Raw genomic sequence first — 20,045 nt, forward strand, 5'->3', positions numbered from 1 at the left:
TGGGTCCTTTCTCTGCAAGAACAACAAGAACTCTTAACCACTGAGCCATCTCTCAAACCCTCTTTGTCCACTTCTAAGTAGAATCAGTACTCTTTGTCTTAGCGAACTGTAGGAATTTTTTACTTAGTGTGGATACTGGCCCTTAGCAGACAACAGTATCTTTAATATTTTCTCTTGTTCTGTAGGTTGTCTTTTCACTTTATTGTTGCTGTCCTTCAATACACTGTTGTACCCTGCAACTTTGCTGAGATTATTAGCTTTTGGTAGGGTGTGTGTGTGTGTGTGTGTGTGTGTGTGTGTGTGTGTGTGTGTTTTAAAGAGTTTTTAATTTTCAAATTACATGTGTGTACAGGTACCTGCAGAGTCCAGAAGAGGGCTTTGGGTCCCTGGAGCTGGAGTTAAAAGGTGGTTGTGAGCTGCTTAATATGGGTGTTCTGAACTCAACCCAGGCCCTCTACAAGAACACAAGTGCCCTTAACAACTGAGCCATTTCATGAATTCCTAGGACCCTATTTATTTAAAGGACTTTGACTAATATTCTTTAAATTTGGTGGAGCTCAGATGAACCATCTGATGTTGTTTGGGGAAACTTTGATTACTGTTTCAGTCTAGTGTTTCAATGTTTGTTTAGACTTAACTGTCTCATGTTGGGTCAGCTTGGGTAATGTATTTCTAGAGATTTGTCCATTTCTTTTGTATTACCTGGTTGTCATACAGTTATCTGATGTAGTCTCTTTAAAATACTATTTCACTACTATAAGTAAGATTAAGAATAATGTCCCTCTTCTGCTTTTTCATTATTTCATCTTTTTCGTTGGTCTCCAGAAGTTTATAACTCTTGTTGATGTTTTTTCCCAAAGGACCAAGTTTGAGTTTTTTGTTCATTTGTTTGTTTATTTTGAGACAAGGTCTCACTATGTAGCCCTGGCTTGCCTTGAATTCACAGAGATTCCCCCTGCCCCTGCCTCTGCCTCTGCCCCTACTATGTTTAAAGTCTGTAGGGATGGTTATATTACACCAGCCAAAATCAACTCTAAGTTAAAGACACAAAAGGAATAGATGTTTCCTTTTTTGAAAAAAGATTTATTTATTTATTATATGGTGCTTTGTCTGCATGTATGCCTGCAGGCCAGAAGAGAGAGCCAGATCTCATAACAGGTGGTTGTGAGCCACCATGTGGTTGCTGGGAATTGAACTTAGGACCTCTGGAAGAGTAGCCAGTGTTCTTAACTGCTGAGCCATCTCTCCAGCCCCAGCATAGATGTTTCTTGTGTCAAAATACAGGGATGAAAGAATTGATCTGTAAAGGGGGTATAAGAATTTTAACATATACACCCATCAAGAAAATCCCAAGTCTTATGAAGTAAATACTGACAGAATTGAAGAGACAGACTGTCCCACACCAATGGCTGGAAGTATTAATTCCCCAGTTTAATAATAGCTGCAGCACTTAGACAGGAACACACGAGTAAATAAGAAAACTGAACAAACTCGATGCTGATCCGCCCCGAAACACACAACAGGAGTCTGTTCAGTGTTGTCCTTCCGGCCCTCCCTTTCTCCCGTCCGCTCTAGAGTGAGGCTCTAGCGGAAGCATGACTTACCTATCCGTTCTGCCACTCTGCCTTTTAGTTGTGAGGTGAAGCCAGGGGACTTCAGTGGTCACCAGTGCGGAGGTACTTGGCTGTGTTGCTGTCCGCGTGTCTTACACCGTCTTCTTCCCTTGGGCCTTCAGTACTGGCCTCTTTTGTGTTTCTTTTTCCTGGTGTACGTTTTCTTCTCTTCACTATATCCTTCTTTTCCATGTGTATTTAATTTTCTAGTAGTTACAATGAAGATTACAGTTGGCTTTAGCAGTCTCATTTTAATTGATCCCAGTTCAGTCTCAGTAACAGATAGAACCTCTGCTCTGTGAAACTCTGCTCTACAACGCATGTTGTGTCAAAGTTACATCTTATAGTGTGTGTCCGCTAGCCCAGGCTTAACAGTTGTCTCAGACATCCGTCTTTTATATAGGGAAAGAGTGAGCAGTTACTAATCAGACCTGCTGTGATGCGGCCTGTGTCGTTACCTTGACTGGAGTTCTCTTTGTGGCTTCAGGTGACAGTTTTCCTGCCTGTCATTTCTTTCCAGCAAGTGTGCTGGCAGTGGATAAGAGAGCCTCAGCTTTTGTTTATCTCAGTCTCTTAATTGATCCTTCATTCTTCAAGGATAGTTTTAATACAATATAGGATTGTTAGGCAATGGCTTTGTTTTTTCTGGGTTTTGTTTGTTTGTTTTACGCAACCCTTTAAGAACATTGCTCCTCTGCCTTCTGGTCTGCAGCATAGCTGGATAGTTTGGGCTCCAGGTCTCACAAGTTTGTAGTCAGGCCAGTGCTGCAGCTGTCCCGAGGCTTAACTAGAGTTGGGTAGTTTATGTCTAAATTCAGTCAAGTGATTCTTGGCCTTGCTTTTTGCTGGTTGTGGGCAGGAGACTATTTCATCTGGCCTGAATGTCTCCATGGTCCTGGGCACATGACAGCTGCCCTCTGCTAGAGCCCGAGGTCGTTGAGAGAAAGGACCTCCCCCTAATGTTTGGATTGCTTTATTTTTGTTTGGATGCAGTTTTTTCAATGTTCTTTATGCAACTCATTGTGCTCTGCTTTCCAGAGAGAGAAAGAGAAATGTGGGCGTGGGTAACCCTTGGTGCAGAGGGGCTCGCCCTGCCCAGGAGCACTGCCACCAAGTGTTGGTTCAACCTTGGAAATAGGAGAGAGGCTCTCGGGAACTGTTGATCTGTTCCCAGGAATGGAATACAAACCCTGTGGCTGACCTGTCTCACTCTCCTGTCCTTCCACACTCAACGTCAGGAAAATAAGCTGATTCTGAGTACCTCAAACCTTAGTAATGTCACTGTGAATGGCTTTCCCATTAAAGGTTTGCTTTATGGAGGAAATAGGCCCTTTGGGGGCTAAATTAAAAACTATGTGGGTAAGGAAGGAGAAGGGGATTGAGAGAGAGATTGAAGTTTGATTGATTCTCCTGGAGGCCAGTGCTTTATTGAATGCAAGCATGAGGTGCCATGCCAGCTCAAAGGCATACAGTAACAAGGAGTGTACAAGCTGCCCCTGCTCACATGGCTTGTAATACAGATGGAGACTTAGGGCGGGACACGGGGTAGAGCAGTAGGGCAGCAGCTGGGCCCTGGTGCAGTGACTGGCCCGTATTGATAGCACATCTTATACCTATGTAACAGCAAGCAAAGTCAGAGCGAAGTATGAAAGGATACTTCGGTATCATATTTTATGGGGTAAAGTCTTGCAGTCAGCTCTTGCCTATCAATAATCAGATTTTATTCTAATTTACTTAATTACTTGTTACCTTACAAAAAGACCATTGCACCTATAATTTTCATTGGTTTTCTAAAAGTAAATTAAGTTTGTATTTATAGTTTTATATCTACTGTTCTAAAACCATTTTATTTCTACAGAACTCATAAAAGAACTAGCCATTACTCATAATAAGAACAGTAATACAAGACTGCCTGTGTACTAGCTACCATTTGTGTCAGCAGATAGTAATGTAACTGGTGTTTCTGTGTTGAAGTGAATGCTTCTAGGAGTTGGGAGGGATTAGAACTTCAGCCTCTTGCAAGGCAGTTTTTAAGCACCCCAAGTTAAGGTAGTCCTGGGTAGTACTTGAGGTTGTTCTGAAGAAAAGCTTGAGATAGAAGAACTGTTAGGTCACGCAGATCTTAAGCACATGTGGACACAGAGCTTGACCCGTATATAACAACAATGGGATGTTTCTGGAAATCTCCACGTCCCACAGCCAAGGAAAACAGCCTCTACTTTAGTTTTTCTTTGCCTTTAAAAAAAAAAATATTTCTTACCACCTTTTAATTTCATATGTTTGGATATTTTGCCTGAATTTATGTCTGTACACCATGTGTGTGCCTGGTGCCCAAATAGGCCAAAAGAGGGCCCAGAGTTACAGATGGTTGTGAGCTGCCATGTAGGTGCTGAGAACTGAACCGAGATCCACTGCAAGAGAAGCCAGTGCTCTTAACCTCTGGCCCTTGTTTGCCTTATTATTTCCTGGGCAGTGAGTGTGCCGTGGTGCCCATGTTGGGGTCGAGAGACACTCAGGGAGGTTAGTTGTCTTTTCCCACCATGTGGACCTTGGGGATCAAATTTCTGGTTATCAAACTCTGCTGGACTTTGACATTTTTTCTTCTTCCTCAACAAAATGCATCATATGAACTTATCTGTTAATGTTTTGTATTTGAGTACATTATTAAACTGTTTTCGATTCTTTTATAAAAAAGCTAATTCTGAATTTTTGCTTAATTGTTCTCTCCTAGACAGTTAAATCCCACACAGAAACAGAGGAGAAACAAGCAGAGAGCCGCACCATCACTCCACCTGCTGCCCCAAAACCAAAACGAGAAGAGAACCCTCAGGTAGGACCGTCTGCAGGGCCCGGGGGCGTCTGCATCTGCATCAGCTCCGGGGGCGGGGTTTAGTCCTCTCGGGGTTCCTTTCCCTCAGCGCTGCAATTACCACCCAGGTCGACCTGGGGCAGGGTTTTTTAGCACAGAGTCCGGAGGGCCCAAGTACGGGTGCTGAAAGGAAGAATTCTAAAATGATGTTTTTATGTAAATCCTGTAAACTTGACGCAGAAGATTAGTGATTGATTTCCCAGGTGTCCTGTAACATTCCTAAGGAAGGCGGTGCTGTGCTTGTCTCAGACAACATCTGTAGGGCAGCTGAGGGAATCAGCTGATGTCTCTTTACATTGTGGATTGCCATCGTGTGTTCAGTTTCGTTAGGTCACTTTATTATATTAGAGCAATAAATCCCAAAGGAGTTAGTGTCTCAAAAGTAGAGTGTGAAAGTGGGTTGAGGAAGGTAATGTCCGCACTCACTATGACATAAGCGGTCAACAAGCCCAGCCTAGGCATCGGGCTGTCTGTGTGTCCCTGGAGGAGAGGACATTCTGGCTTGATGCTCTTGCACAGGCAGATGTGAAGGAAAACACAGATGGTGGTATGGTTATGACGGTAAACAGCTGGGGATGGCATCTATGGGAGCCTCTGTCCTCAATGCATTCTCATAGTGAAACCATACCAGACAGTGGCATGAAGGTGATGATCTATTGAACCGGCAGGTACCAAACATACTTCTCTCTGATGTGAAATCAGCTGTATTTTTTAAAGGGCCACAACTTGAACCAAAAAGAAGCACTTGTTACCAATATTGCTGAAAAACTTGGAGATCATTCACAAAAAGCAAATGTTACACTGAGAGGAAACAGCAAACTTAGCAAAAGAAACCGTTTTGAGACAGGGCCTTGCTGTATGTTCCTAGCTAAGTTGGAATTGGCTGTGTAGCCCAGGCTGCCCTTACACTTGCAGAATCCACCTGCTTCTGCCTCCCTGGTGCTTGGATTACAGGCATTCACCATCATGCATAAACACCGTAGTTTATTTGTAAAAAGAAAGGACATCTCATATCAGTGACCCATTGCAGGTACCATCATGTGTAGTAGCAAATGCTATCTTCCAGTTGAATATAGCCTTCTGAGATTACTCTCTTGGAGAGGTGTGTGTTTGTTTGTGTGTAAGACCAAACTGTTGTTAGTAACTATGGGAATATGTTGACTAATAGTTGAAGGTGTTTTCATTCACCAGAGACTATGTCCTTCTCTGTACTTGGGTCTGTAGGAGCCATGCAGTGCTTCAGTAGACAGTGAAGACAGACTTTTCAGATCGCAGCCAGCCCAAGCAAAGTATAACCATCAGTCCATTGCTCTTTCCAGTTGAAAGATCTTATGTTCTGTCTCAGGGACACAGGTGCAGGGAAATTTCCCTGTGATAGTTAGTTTTCATGTTACCTGAAAATTCCAGTATTAAGCAGAATCACCTACCACTGTCCCTGAAAACATTAGCTGGTATTCCTGCTGTCTGGCCATGGGAGTAAATGTGAGGAACCAGTGTCCCAGTGAAGAGTGGCATGCTTAGAACTCAAAGCTTGCTGCTGTGAGGTTCCCTAGCCCTCTGCATACTCCTCCACTGTGGATACTCTTTAACTGCTAGCCGGGCGGTGATGGCGCATGCCTTTAACCCAGCACTCGGGAGGCAGAGGCAGGCGGATCTCTGTGAGTTCAAGGCCAGCCTGGGCTACCAAGTGAGTTCCAGGAAAGGAGCAAAGCTACACAGAGAAACCCTGTCTCGAAAAGCCAAAAAAAAAAAAAGAAGAAGAAGAAAGAGAAGAAGAAGAAGGAGAAGGAGAAGGAGAAGGAGAAGAAGAAGATGATTATTCTGCTGGACACAAAATCCAAACACCAGTCAGTCCAGATGCTGATGTGTGACTTTGCAGAAGTGGAAATGTTAACCCTTGTCAGAACAGAAAGCCTCTGTGGTGGTTCTTCATGTGAATCCCACCTCTGTCAAGGCAGCTTTCCTGCTCTCTGACTAGGAAACCTACAATTGTCCTTGCGAGATCCCAGACTGAAATATATTCTTTTGTTTCTCTGTCACAGAAACTTGCCTTCATGGTGTCTCTAGGGTTGGTAACACATGACCATCTAGAAGGTAAGAGAAGATATTCTCAGCATGGTCTTTTTCCTAGTTTTGTTCCTAAAAGTGCTATTTGCCTGAATTCCTAGATCAGGAAGTTGGGGCACAAATAGAGTATAATTCAATCAGTGTGGACTGGATTTTCTTTAGAGGAAGAATTGCCTCCTGTCCATATAATGCCCAGACCCTCCTCTTCCTAGTACCATTCATACTCCTGGTCTTCGTCTCACAACAGTGCTCCTTTGACAAGTCTGTCTCAGTTTTCCAGTGATGGACCATCAGGATCCTAAGGACAGTTACAAAGCTCTGCAGCCCCTTGTTACTTAGTTCAGGGCACTGAATTTGAGGAGTTTTGGTTGGTAGTCTTTAGCTACAATTCATACAGACCTGTATGCACAGCAGTCTAAAAATAAACGAGAATGGCTGTGTACAAGAGTGGTCCACATCAGTGGACACAAAGCAGTGCCCTGAAGGACAGTGTGGCCTCACCTGCTGAGAGACACGAATAGTGTGCCTGCTTCTGTTCAGGCCTTAGTGAGACAAAGCCTTGCCCCTGTTCCTTACTGATTGCAGGAAACCCAGTACATTAAATGGTGAACTTCTGTTCCTTAGTTTCCTTGTTCCTATCTTCTAACTGAAGCCTTTCTCTTCTCAAGAAATCCAAAGCAAGAGGCAGGAGCGGAAGAGAAGGACGACCGCGAACCCGGTGTACAGCGGGGCCGTCTTTGAGCCAGAGGTACTGCAGCCAGCACTGGCCCTGCCTGTGCCCTGGCTTCTGGGTGGCTTGTTAGTCCCTCCCACTGAAAGCCTGCTGCTAAGAGCAGTGTGACTGTCCTCAGCCTCATCAGCTCTGTGAAGTGACGTGCTTCTCTCTGCTCAGAACGCTCCTGTGTTTTCCATCACTGCTTGCCTCTTAAGGATTTGTTTTGCTAAGTTTGAGTAGATACAATCCTGCCTTACAGGCAGGATTTTAGTTCATCCTGACTTGACCACACTGTTGTGGAGCAGAGGCAGGCCCCTTTGGAGTATTCTCTCAGAGCCAAGTACATATACTAAAACACATTTGCGTGGAGACCTTGGGATATTTGGCACAGACTGGTTAGCATGTGATAAGCATGTTTGCAGTGTTCATGGTAACCATGTTATTCAATAGTCACCTCTCCTTCTTAAATCTCCAAAGCGTAAGAAGAGCGCAGTCACTTACCTTAACAGCACAATGCATCCTGGGACGCGGAAGAGAGGTGAGTGCCTTTTAAAAACCCTGTCTTGCTTCTGCCTCTGCTTTCCATGTTGTGTTCTTTTTCTCCTCCCTCCTTCTTTTCCATTGTCCTAGAACCTAGCTCCTGTATCCCTTGAAAGTAGTTTTTGTTGTTTTCTGAGAATATGGAGGAGAAGAGAGATTTCTTAGTGCTCTGAACACAGGGCTAAAAGCTGACTTTTTGAGTCCTGGCTAAGCTGGCTCAGGAGAATGGCTTAATGCAGCATTTCTGCCCCAAGTATTCCAGGCCATCCATGAATAGCTCAGTGAAGAGAACACCGTGTGAAAGGAAGCGTTTAGTATCATTAAACAGCTGAGCACTGCTGTTGCCAAGGTGTTCCTAATAGTGTCTCAGTTGTCCTCTTGCCAGTGAGGGTAGGAAGGGACTGAGTTTCCATGATCTGCAGACTTTCCAGAAAGAGAATTTAGAATCTTTTATCATGAGCATCTCTAGCTACAGAAGAAAAGGATGCTGGGAAAACAGGCTCCTCAACGCAAACATTCCAATCTTCCAGACCTTACTGTAGGCAGACCAAAACAGCAGCAACTCTCATCACACAGGTCTAAGTAGGTCTTAATAGTTCAGGCTTCGACTCATGAACAAGGTGCTGAAATCGCCCTCTGATGTTAGTAATGTGTCCCAGGATACCTTTTTCCATGTGGTAATGTGACCCTGAGTTACAGTTGCAGGCGGGAAAGGTTGCCGAGTCAGTGACTAGCAAACTGATCCTTGTGCGTGCACACAGACGCTCAGAGCCATTGGAGACTTTGGAGGTCACCCTGACCTTTGTCTGCCTTGGGCAGACCTACCAATGTGCATTATATTCCTGAGGCATAGCCAGCCTCGGTGACGACCTTTCATCTGTCCTGCCCTGAAAGTGACCAACCCATCTAGATGAGAAACCTTAAGTTATTGCTTTGTACTGGCTTCTGGGCCACAGTCATAAGGTACTTTCTGGTTTTGTGTTCAGCTATTTTTTAGTGACCACACTGTTCTCAGATAAGAGGTCCCTAGCCAGTGGCCTCAGTTAATTGGCCTGCTGGGAGGTAGTATCTACTTAGAGAACAGAGGTTAAATGAGCCAGAAAGGTCAGAGGCTAAAGCCTGCATTTGCAGTGCTGTGGACATGCCTTATATGGACAAGCAAAGAGTCTGCTGTCGGTTTCCTTCCTCACAGCACTAGGCTCTGTAGGAAAAGACCGTCAGTCTGTCTTTGGAACACAGACTCTGTCTGACTGATACAGGCAGTGCTAGGGTGGTGTCTGGCTGTCATAACTTCCGTGCATGGCCCTGAGAGAGACTGACTGGTGGGGACGCCTTCACCGGTGCTCGTAGGCAAAGCAGGCTTTACTGGCTTTTCTTAATTTGGTGTGTTGGGTTTGTACTCATGACCACGGACAGCTTAGCGGCTGTCATCCAACTCTCAGGAGACACGCATCTTGATTTAGGTGTGTGGTAAGAGCGACTGCCCTAGACTTCCTGTGACCCTGGGCTCTGCTTTTTTAGACTGCTTATAGATTGCTTCAGACTGGACCTTTCACAAAAATGCCCCTGTCCTTCCTTAAACGTGCAGCCCATGCCTGTTGGTGGTGTGAAGCAGTGAGGCGGCTCTCAGAGCAGCACAGAGGCCTCCAAGGCTGGAAGCCTGAGGATTCACTGTTACACTCTCACACTCCAGCTCTTCTAGAAACTCCCTCCCAGTGGCTCTGCCAGCAGAGGGCCAGAGGAGTTGGCTGAATTCTGCCTCCTCACACTGCCTTCCTCCACTCTTACCAGCAGGAAAAGGTCTACACTGTTGACAAGAGCGACATGGAAAAGCAGAAATGCTGAATAAATCCATTCGTAAGAACAGAGGGTCCTTAGGAGTGATGGCTGCAGAACAAACCTTAGTGACTAATGCATAAAACACAGGAAAGAAACTGTTGTGGCTTTATGCTCCTTTGCTTCATGACCCCTGGGTCCTCCTATTAGAAACCTCAGATTGTGGGAGTCCAGGAATGATCATGATCTGCGGAGATGGGGTCTTTTTACAAATGCCAGCACCTTTTACCACTCTCCAAGGCTCCCTTCTCCTCCCTTCTTTTAGAATTCATGTAGTTGTTTCTAATGGCATTGAAATCGTTGCTTCTTTTCTTTCCTCTGGCCTGTGTATTAACCTTCTGTCTGCTACCTCACTTCCTTTTCCATGCTAGCCAATGAGGAACACTGGCCAAAGGTATGTAAGACCATTTTCCCCTGTCTTTCCCTCCCCCTTTCCCCTTTTGTTCCCTTCTCTTGGTATATAGGTCGTCCTCCAAAATACAATGCAGTGCTGGGGTTTGGAGCCCTTACCCCAACATCCCCCCCATCCAGTCATCCCGACTCCCCTGAAAATGAAAAGACAGAGACCACATTCACTTTCCCTGCACCTGTGCAGCCTGTGTCCCTGCCCAGCCCCACCTCCACAGACGTAAGTAACTGGGGGGCCTGCACTCTCTCCGAGAGCTCCCAGGGGAAAGCCATGTCCTGTGTCGTCTCCTCACCACACTGACCCTTCCTCCATAGCCCGGGAACAGCAGCAGACCCTGCAGAATGCCTGCATGCCATGCCAGGCAGCTGTCTTCTGGGCTCTCAGCTCTTTCTTGTCCTAGAGAGTCATGTTCACATAAATCCAGGGAGCCCAGGGTTTCAGAGTCTGATTTGATCAGCTCTGCATGAGCTCTCAGAGGAGGGTGGGGACATGGACTTACACAGTTGAGCGGTCTCTGTCATTGGTGTGAGTAGAGCAGATGCATCTAGTAGCTCTGCTGCTTTGTTAGGCACACTTCTAGAAGTGCAACATTTTCTGTTTGGAACTGGTCAGAAGCAGGCTCCAGCACTTACAAAGCAACAAGTTCACTCAGCAGATCCTGACCGAACACTGTTCTGCTGAGCGAATGCTGCTCATGAGGCTGGGCAATGTACAAGCACTCGAGGGCTTGTGTTCTGTAGGAAGAGGTAGGCAACGAAGGAACAAATATGTAACCCATCAGGCAGAGATGAGCACCAGGAGGAGAAATGGAACGGTAAGGGACAAGGTGCAGTGCCAGGACAGTGAAGGCATCATCCATGCAGAGGGAGAAGGGACCCCTCGGTTATGTGTGGAAGATGTGACCAGAGAGGTGACTAGAAGGCTCTGTGCTTTTATTCTAAGTACACCAGGAAGCCACCAGTGCTGTGACGTAATCTCCATTGACAAATGTTCCAAACGATTCTCAGACCCGTGGGAAGGTTGCAGCAGTGGTGTAGTGGACGGTAGCGCCATTTGCTCTGATTCATCAGTTAACTCGCTGTGTTTGTGTCTTGCTTTACATGCTTGCACCCACATACATGTGCAAACATGTGCATGTATGCACACTTTTTTCTGAGGCAATTAAAATTTTTGACTTCTAAGAATGACAGTGTTCTGTTGTGTAGCCACCATGTGGTAATGAAATTATGGGAATTTAACATTGGTTGTGTAATATTCAGTTCATATTCCAGTTTTTCTACTTGTTCCAGTAATTGCCTTTGTCCAAGGTCACTCTTGGCATTTGTTATCCTGTTGAATCTCTTACTCTCCTTTATTCTGAAAGAGTTTCTTAGGTCATCTTTTTTTTATTAAATTTATTCATTTAGAGTATATGTATCTGTGTCTTTGTGTATACACCTATGCCACGGCATATGTGTGGAGGCCAGAGAACCGCTTTGAGAATCAGTCCTCTCCTTCCACTTTGTGGGTCCCTGGAATTGAACTCAGGCTTGGTGACGTGGGCATTTATCCACTGAGCTGCCTCCCCAGGCCCTCAGTCCATCTGTGTCTTTCCTAATGGTGGCATCTTTTTTCAGTGGGACAGTTGCTCTGCTGGATTGTCTCCAGAATAGATGGAAGCACCTAGAATCAGGAATGACAGGTTCCTCTCTGTGTATTGCAGCAGGAGGCATGTGACATCAGCCTGGTGGTGGTGGTGTTAACTTTCATCTCTTGAGATAATTTCCATTGAGTTTTTTTGCTTGTAAAGTCTGTTTTCCCTCTGGCGGGAGACAGCTTTGAGTGCATGTGGATAGTAAGTCTAGTTTCCTAACAGACTGATAACCAAAGACTTCAGCCTCCTTGGATGGCTCCTGATGCTTATAGAACCAGCTGGATTTTGAAAGGAGCACTGGGGAGAGAGGGACCTTGGAAAAGTTGGAATGAAGCAGGGAGACCAATAAGGAGGCTGCTGTGGTGTTCTAGGCAAGAGATAATGACACCTGACTGGTCCTGATGGAGTGGCCGATGCAGAGATGGAGAAAAGCGAGCAGTTTTGTTTGTATTTTGAAGATTTGGGTGGATTAAACTGAGTAATGAGGAAAAGAGAATTGTCAAGGATAACCTTGAAGTTCCTGGCCTAAACAAGCAGCAGACTGATGCTGCCCTTTACTGACGACAAGAGGAGCAGGCTGGAGCAACAAAACAGAAACGTCTTTGTCCGTGCCCTCAGCCCTTAGGAATTGCAGAGCGTGTTGTTAGCCGTCTTCCGGTGGAATGTTCCCTGAGTTGAAGGTTCTCATGACTTACTAATGACACTCCCCTCTCCACGAGAATGCCACCTGAAGCCCTGAGTGAGAATTTGGGAGACAGCGAACTGAGTCTTATCTTTGGATAACTGGGGTCATAGGAGAGCTCTGTTCCCAGCAGGTTCCATTCCCCCTGTAGCGGTAGCTACAGACTCTTCCTGGTTCTAAAGACTTGGCGTTCCATGCGTCCTTCCTTTGGCCCTGGTCACCGACGCAGGGTTTCTGACTTGAGGCTAATGTGCACTAGGAGTCCTCCCTGTCAGAAGCCATGCTTGCTGGTACCAAAGACTGTTCCAGTTTTTCCCCAAAGAAGCCAGCAGTCACTGACTCCCTGTGCACTGGTGCACAGTGCTGGGGAGGGGGGGAGCTTTGAACCTCTGCCTTCAAATTTCTTATACCCTGTTGTCTTGGTCTGGGTTCTTTGGTTTTCTTTTACAGACTAGACCTAAAGGATCCACTCTGGTCAAATCACAAACTGAAAACTTTTGCTAGATTTCATCTTAAAACACAAACAGAGTTCTTTGCAGAAGAACTAAAGGCAAAATAACGCTTTTCTGAAATCACTAAAAATGTTCAGAATTTCCTAAGTTAAACCCAATGGTTTAAAAATGGGATACATTTTTTTTTCTAAAGATAATTGACTTCTACTTTTACAGTATCCCAACAACAGCCGTGATTAAAATCAACACACAGAGTTCTGTGTGTTTGCTGCTGGGTAGCATAAGCCTCGACATTAATTAAACAGAAACAGTTTTGAGAGCCAAGCATTTCCTGGGGATCAATAACTATCTAGAAGGACCTGGTAATACAAGACGCAGCCAGACACTAGTCCTCAGGATGGACCTTGTTGCTGCTGTCATTTTTATGGGGAGGGAAGATATGTTGACTAATTATACATTTTTAGCACACAGTAAAGCCGGAGTTGGTAGAGGCAGCGTGTTCCCAGCAATGTCATGGTCAGGCACATTTCAGCTTACCATTTGCTTATGACCTGTCACCAGAGTTAAGCCTTTTGATCTCCACTCTTTAGGCAAAGACTGACCTTGATGGATGAATTGTCTCTGTATTTTATATTCATTCTGACATTCTTGGAATTTTATATTTAAACTGTTAGGCTAGGGCAATTCTCAAAATGTGGTCTGGAGTCACTGGCACTTTTCAGGGGTACATAAACCAAAATTATTTACAAGGCAACACTTCAGGCCATTTCAGCCTTCTTCCTCAGGACTAGACAGGGAATTCCAGATACGGCATCCCATGTGCTGTCGTGGCCGTTTACCGCTCACTTGTGTTCTGGAGTTGTTCTGTTTCAGTGTGCTGTTGCTAGAACTTCTGAGAGTCTATAATTAACTCAGAATTCCTCAATGATTTGCAGTACATAAAAATCCCAATACTTGGGCTGGAGAGATGGCTGCTCTTCCAGAGGACCTGGGTTCATTTCCCAGCACCCACATGACAGCTCACAACTGTCTGTAATTCCAATTCCAGGGGATCTGACAACCTCACAAAGACATACATGCAGGCAAAACACCAGTGCACATTAGAATAAAAATAAATTATAAAAAAAAAGAAAGAAATTCTACCACTCAAACACTAGATACTGCTGCTGTAGTATATGTAAATATGAAATTTGAAAGATGGGGCTGGAAAGATCCTTGTGTAAGTGCACATGCACACACATACACAAAGGGAGTTTCCTGCAGAGGGAAGCTACAACTGGAAGATGCACTCCCTCAGTGGTGTGGTGGTGGAGGGACTGGGCCTCACTTCCTGTCTTGCTGCTTACTCTGCAGTTCTGTGGTGGGCTTTCTAGCAGAATACCGCAGGTGTCTTAAAGCAGTCTGCTGGCACTGACTCGTTATGTCCTCCAGCTTGTGCCCTGGCTTTCCCTTCCCTGTCATCCTCATCCATGTGTTGATTCGCATCCAGACAAGTTGCGCATTGACTTGCTGAAACACACCTCTTTAAAAGCTCTTGTTTTATTTTCCCTGTGTTCTTTCCTCTGGATTTTAAATAGATCTGTGTTGTTGTGTTTTGATGGTGTGTTCTGTTCTGAGGGCTCCAGAAGCACCTGAGCCCCGGAACTATCACAAAGGGGGTAGTAGAGTGGACTGGGGCTGCCTATCTTTTTCATCTAGTGAAATATTTTATGGGGAAGAATAAAGCCTCCTGCTGGATGATGGTCTGTTGAGCAGCAAATGCCAAATGCTAGTTCTACAGAGCATTATCGGCTGCTACTGTGGCTCCTCCAGTTCCACATGTTAGAAGCTTCGATAAGTTGTCCGCTCCTGGCTTGGGCTTTTCACTTTTGAACATTCACTATACTTTCCCGTTTCCAAATTCTTCTCAAATTCCCTCAAATAATAGATAATAAATGCTGCTCCTCTCATAGTGTGGATCTCTGGTTTGTGGATCTCTGGTCTGTGAGTTGGATTCTTGGCATTGGAAGTGCCAACCTGTTACCTAAGCCATTGATTTTGGCCCAAGCAACTGAAGATCTTTGCTGTAAACTCCAATTTATAAGGTTAAATTCTCAATCTAAATTTGTAAGTTTAAAGAAAGCCCTTCATGTTTAAATTTCAAGTTAAATTGCCACCCCAGAAACTGAGATTTGTGGAGCAGTTGGAAGTTTGTGCTATTGGCGACTCCTTGCCCAACACTAGCTTGTTGGAGGGCCGTCTCTGGGCCGTCCGCTCGCTGTTGAAAACACTGAGTGTAGTCACGGTGTACAAGGTACCGTGGCGGGCTCACCTTCTCCCTTGTCTTTCTTACCTTTCCTCCCCGTCTCCTAGGGTGACATCCACGAGGATTTTTGCAGTGTTTGCAGGAAGAGTGGCCAGTTGCTGATGTGTGACACGTGTTCGCGTGTGTATCATCTGGATTGCTTAGACCCTCCTCTGAAAACAATTCCCAAGGGCATGTGGATCTGCCCCAGATGTCAGGACCAGGTACTGGGGGTGGGCCACATGGATGAGGGACCTAGGAAGAGAAAGACAATGCCTTGGAAATTCCTTTCTCTCCCATCCTGGGGAATAAGCTTTTCTCAGTCATTGTTCTATAGGCCCCATCCTCCTGGTTCATGGCACAGCATGCAGACACAGCATGCATGTGTCACTTCTTTCTATGAGGAATGACTCATTTTCCCTTTTGAAGCGCAGACCCTCAGTCCCTCATACTGGCACATGCCTATAATCCCAGCACTTGAAGAGCTGAGCCAAGAGCTTGACAAGTTCAAGGCCAGCCTGAGCTACATAGTGAGACTACCACAAAAAAGAAAAAAAAAAAAAGTTAAGATGCATAAAAGCTCCTTCTGGGCCGGATCTGGTTGTGCACACCTTAAATCCCAGCAATCAGGAAGCTAAGACTGGTGGATCGCTGAGTTTGAGGCCAGTCTGGTGTACATAATGAGTTCCAGTCAAGCCAGGGCTACGAAGGGAAATACTGTATCAAAAACACTAAAATAACATAAATCAATAAAGCCTGATTTGAGATCATTTTTTAAATTTTCCCCTTTTTTTTTTTTTTGTTCTGTAACACCAGGACCCAAACCCAGGGCCTTGTGAATGCTACTTAAGCTCTCTACTGTTGAGAGCTGCATCTTAAGTCCATAGTGCATTGAGAGGATCTCTCTGTAGCCCAGGCTGGCATCAAACTTGGGGGTCTCCTGACTTGGCTTCCTAAGTGCTGGCCTACAGCTGTGACCTCATCCCATCACCTGCCTCTGGTGTCGTCTGGGTGCCCTTCACCTGCTTTCCTGTCATGTGCCCTTCCTGACAGTTGCCTACACAGGGGCTAGAGTATAGATTTAGAACTGTATTTAACTTCCTTGGAGTTTTTGAGGGAGATAACAAAACTAAATTTGAAACAGGCAGCCTGTGTCTAATCATAGGCAAGATTGCCTGAGGTGACTACCATCATGCTAGGTGATGGCTAGTTCTGCACTGCTGCTTCTAGCTGTAGAAAGTGGTTGGAGTTAGACGGCCATTGTTTGCTTGATTGAATGGATGCTTTTATTTTTGCCTTCATTTTGAGACAGGATCACACTGTGTAACCCTGGCTGACCTGGAACTCTCTGTAGACCAGGCTGGCCTCAAACTCACAAAGATCCACCTGCATCTGCCTCCCCAAGTGCTGAGATTTAAGTTGTGCTCCACCATGCCCAGCTCATGTGGCATTTTTTATATTTTTATGTATTTGTTTTATGTGCATCTGTGTTTTAACTGCTTGTATATCTATGTACCTTGTAATATGCCTAGTGTTCTATGCCCTCAAAGCCTAAAAGAGAATATCAGATATCCTGGGACTGGAGTTATAGACAGTTGTGAGCTGCCATGTGGGTGCTGGGATTTGAACCCTGTACATCTGGAAGAATAGCTAGTGCTCTTAACCACTTAACCATATCTCCAGCCCCTCATGTGGCTTTTCTGAAGACACAGGGATGCTTCCAAGTCTCTACCTCTATCTGTAGTCTGATTTTGGGTGATGCGGCCACAAGCCTCCCTAGATCTTCAGCCACAGACACTGGTGTTTGCTGTGACCTTGGTTCTCAAGATAGAATTCTAAATTCTTTTCAGATGCTGAAGAAGGAAGAAGCAATTCCATGGCCTGGAACTTTAGCCATTGTTCATTCCTATATTGCCTACAAAGCAGGTAAGGTCCGCCTTTTCAGAAGAAAATTCCACTAGAAGGTGAGGTTGATTTTGTTTTCAAAGGAAAATGAGAATGTGTTATTGAATGGAGTTGAAAGTGTGTGGACCACCTTTTGAGATGGGAGCTGTGAAGGGTGGCACCTTACCCATGTAAAGCCTGGCCCAAGCCCCCAAGGCCAGCACACCGGAAGAAGAAAAGTCCAGGTGGTCAGGTGCTGTGTCCTGGCCGTGTCCTGGCCGTGTGGCTGAGGGGCACTTTAGAGCGGCTGTCTTTGGTGAACGTCCTGACCCAGGTAAGCCTTGCAAAGAATCAATCACTTAAAACTTCCTTTCTCCCCAGCAAAAGAAGAGGAGAAACAGAAGCTCCTTAAGTGGAGTTCAGACTTGAAACAGGAGCGAGAGCAGCTGGAGCAGAAGGTGAAGGAGCTCAGCAGTTCCATCAGTGTAAGCACCTTCCTTTCTCAGCGCTGGGCGCGGGGTGGGCTCCAGGCCTGGCGTGGACGGCCTGGCTGTGGGTGTGAGCGACCGGGGTAGCCGGAGTCTGCCTTGGGAGTCAGTGTGCGGTGATCAGGAGCCATGGCCATGGGACACGTAGATACCTTACCAAGCTCGGAGCGTCCTTGTGGCTGCTCTCTGGGAGGGTGTTCAGTCTCCGGGGCAGAGATTGAGTAGCACCACCCAGTGCCTGTGCAGTTTTGCGTGCTTGGGAAGAGCCTAGAGCCTCTCCTGACCCTGGGCAGACCCAGGCCCGTGAGTGACTCTTACAGAGACCTAATTTACTGGACTAAGAGAAGGACTACCAGCTGGTAACCGACCAAGAGGGCCTGGTTCACTGACTGGAGTCCTTTGCCTTGACCTCAGATCTCCTAAACATTACTGGTCCACCCAGGCCCTTACCTCTAAATTATGAGTGAGTAAGCGGTCCTCCACAGACCCTCCAGTCAAATTCCCTGCATCTCTCACTGGCTTTTTAATCCCTGTCACCATGCCCTAGCTTCAGGGCGGCTTTTTTGGTGCTAGTATCCGACAGAGTTGGCTTTCACCCTGTCCACTGGCTCCAGCCTTTGTGTCTTCCTTCTTTGCTGGTGTCTGCCCATGCCAGGTGGGACAGCACAGTTGTGGGGCGCACAGCAGTGCCCAGGGCTTGGTTTATGGGGCATTTTCCTCCGGGGCTCACCCTTGTGACTTGCTGCAGAAATGTATGGAGATGAAGAATACCATCTTGGCACGGCAGAAGGAGATGCGCAGCTCCCTGGACAAGGTGAAACAACTCATCCGCCTCATCCATGGCATCGACCTCTCTAAACCTGTAGACTCTGAGGCCACTGTGGGGGCCCTCTCCAACGGCCCAGACTGCACCCCCCCTACCAACGCCGCCTCCACACCCGCCCCCTCCCCGTCCTCTCAGAGCTGCACAGCGAACTGTAACCAGGCGGAAGAGACTAAATAACAGAGCCCTCGAGGAGACGCCACAGTCCCAGTGGCGAGGAGACTCTAGAGAAGCAAAGCCGGATTTCTTCTGGAAAGGACAGAATTCTTTTGGTTCTTTGGTTCCAGAGAGAGAGAAGATGCTTGTGCCAGTGGCACCCGAGTTTGCCAATTGATTCTTCTTATTCTGTGTGTACATGCAAAGATTGGACCATGTTACATGAAATAGTGCCAGCTGGAGGTTCTTTGCCAGCACCATGCCAAGTGAAATAATATATTTACTCTCTCTATTATACACCAGTGTGTGCCTGCAGCAGCCTCCACAGCCACGGTGGGTTTGTTTTGTTCTGTTGGGTGGGGAGCAGGGGCGGGCGGAGGGAGGAGAGCAGGTTTCAGATCCTTACTGGGAGCCGTTTGTTTAGGTAGAAAAGACAAGTCCAAAGAGTGTGTGGGCTTTCCTGTTCCTAAACTTTCACTACCATAAAACCAAAAAAAAAAAAAGAAAAAAAAGAAAAAAAGGAAATAGAGGTTTAACTAACCCAGTGCCCAGAGGAGGGCCGGGAAGGCTGGGGGGGAGCCAGGGTGGGAAAGTATATGACATAAGCAGTATTTAATGTTCCTGGAGGGGGCTAGTGCCGGGAGAGCCCAAGTCCCCTCCCCAGCTCCGCCCTCCAGGCCTCCAGCAGCCCTGCCTTCCCTCCGCTTGGGCAGTGCACAGCCCCAGGGGTCCCCAGGCTGGGAAGCAGGGAAGGGAAGGTGTGTGGTCCAGGAGGGAGAAAGGCGGATCAGAGGTTTTACTTGAAAACAGGCTCCATCCTTTTTCTATATTTATAAGAAGAGAAGGTTCTGAGCAGAGCAGCATGACCCAGGTGGGGCACGATCAGGCGTGTGTGAATGGAGACGACCCTTTTCTCTTCTTCAAGTTTATTTTTTGTTTCTGTTCTTGTTTAAACAACGTTTTATTTCATTCTTTACTTTACCTTTTTTGTTTTTGTTTTTTGTTTTGTTTTTTGTAACAAGAACTAAACTAAGGAATAGAAAAGCTGTTTTCAGGCTGACGGTCCTGTTAAGGGTAGTGAGACCTTGCATGGTAGACTAGGCGTTATAGTGTCAGTGAGGTCAGTGAGTCTTTGTGCGTCCTGTGTCATCGTTTGGGCACTATTTGTTTTTGTTTTGTTTTTGTTTTGTTTTTTGGTGTTTTTTTGTTTTGTTTTGTTTTTTTAATGCAAGGGCAAAAAAAATCTTTGTACCTGGGGAAAACAACAGCAACTTTCTTTTTTTAATTAAAAAGGAAAATAAAATAAAAGATATTGAGGTCTTCCTAGTGTTACTTAAATTAAGATCAAGGTAAGAAACATTGTAAAAAAAAAATTACAAAAGTGCTATTTGTTTCCTAAAAACGGTGATTTATATTAAAAAGGTGTCAGAACTGGAGAAAATGCCGTGTAGTTATACTTTTTTAGCACAGAACCTGCTGATCACGATGACATTTTGCTGTGTTTGTGCCTCTAGACTGGTGGGCCAATGTTCAGAATGGCAGGTCCTCCCACCTCCTCCCTCCTCAGACTGTGCTGTCTTTTTGGTACAGGGAT

The 20,045-nt window shown here is 45.8% G+C and overlaps 1 protein-coding gene across 50 annotated transcripts in view; it reads left to right on the forward strand.

Annotated features, from left to right (window-relative positions):
• Phf21a (PHD finger protein 21A) overlaps positions 1-19,768 on the forward strand; it is a 182,265-nt gene extending 162,497 nt beyond the window's left edge. For 19 of the 50 annotated variants that reach the window (XM_076570057.1, XM_076570056.1, XM_076570058.1 and 16 more), the window contains 9 exons: positions 4,345-4,443; positions 6,525-6,576; positions 7,218-7,297; positions 7,742-7,802; positions 10,012-10,268; positions 15,169-15,324; positions 16,951-17,026; positions 17,366-17,469; positions 18,221-18,748. In XM_076570057.1, the coding sequence (XP_076426172.1) occupies positions 4,345-4,443; positions 6,525-6,576; positions 7,218-7,297; positions 7,742-7,802; positions 10,012-10,268; positions 15,169-15,324; positions 16,951-17,026; positions 17,366-17,469; positions 18,221-18,475 (1,140 nt within the window). In that variant the 3' untranslated portion in view covers positions 18,476-18,748. Of the gene's footprint in view, positions 1-4,344; positions 4,444-6,524; positions 6,577-7,217; positions 7,298-7,741; positions 7,803-10,011; positions 10,269-15,168; positions 15,325-16,950; positions 17,027-17,365; positions 17,470-18,220 lie in introns of all 50 variants that reach the window. The other 31 variants (XM_076570059.1, XM_076570070.1, XM_076570062.1 and 28 more) reach the window with 3 other exon arrangements.
• Positions 19,769-20,045: the final 277 nt, after the last annotated feature.

The sequence above is a fragment of the Peromyscus maniculatus genome, chromosome 4, assembly GCF_049852395.1.
Source record: "Peromyscus maniculatus bairdii isolate BWxNUB_F1_BW_parent chromosome 4, HU_Pman_BW_mat_3.1, whole genome shotgun sequence".
Classification (NCBI taxonomy): domain Eukaryota; kingdom Metazoa; phylum Chordata; class Mammalia; order Rodentia; family Cricetidae; genus Peromyscus; species Peromyscus maniculatus.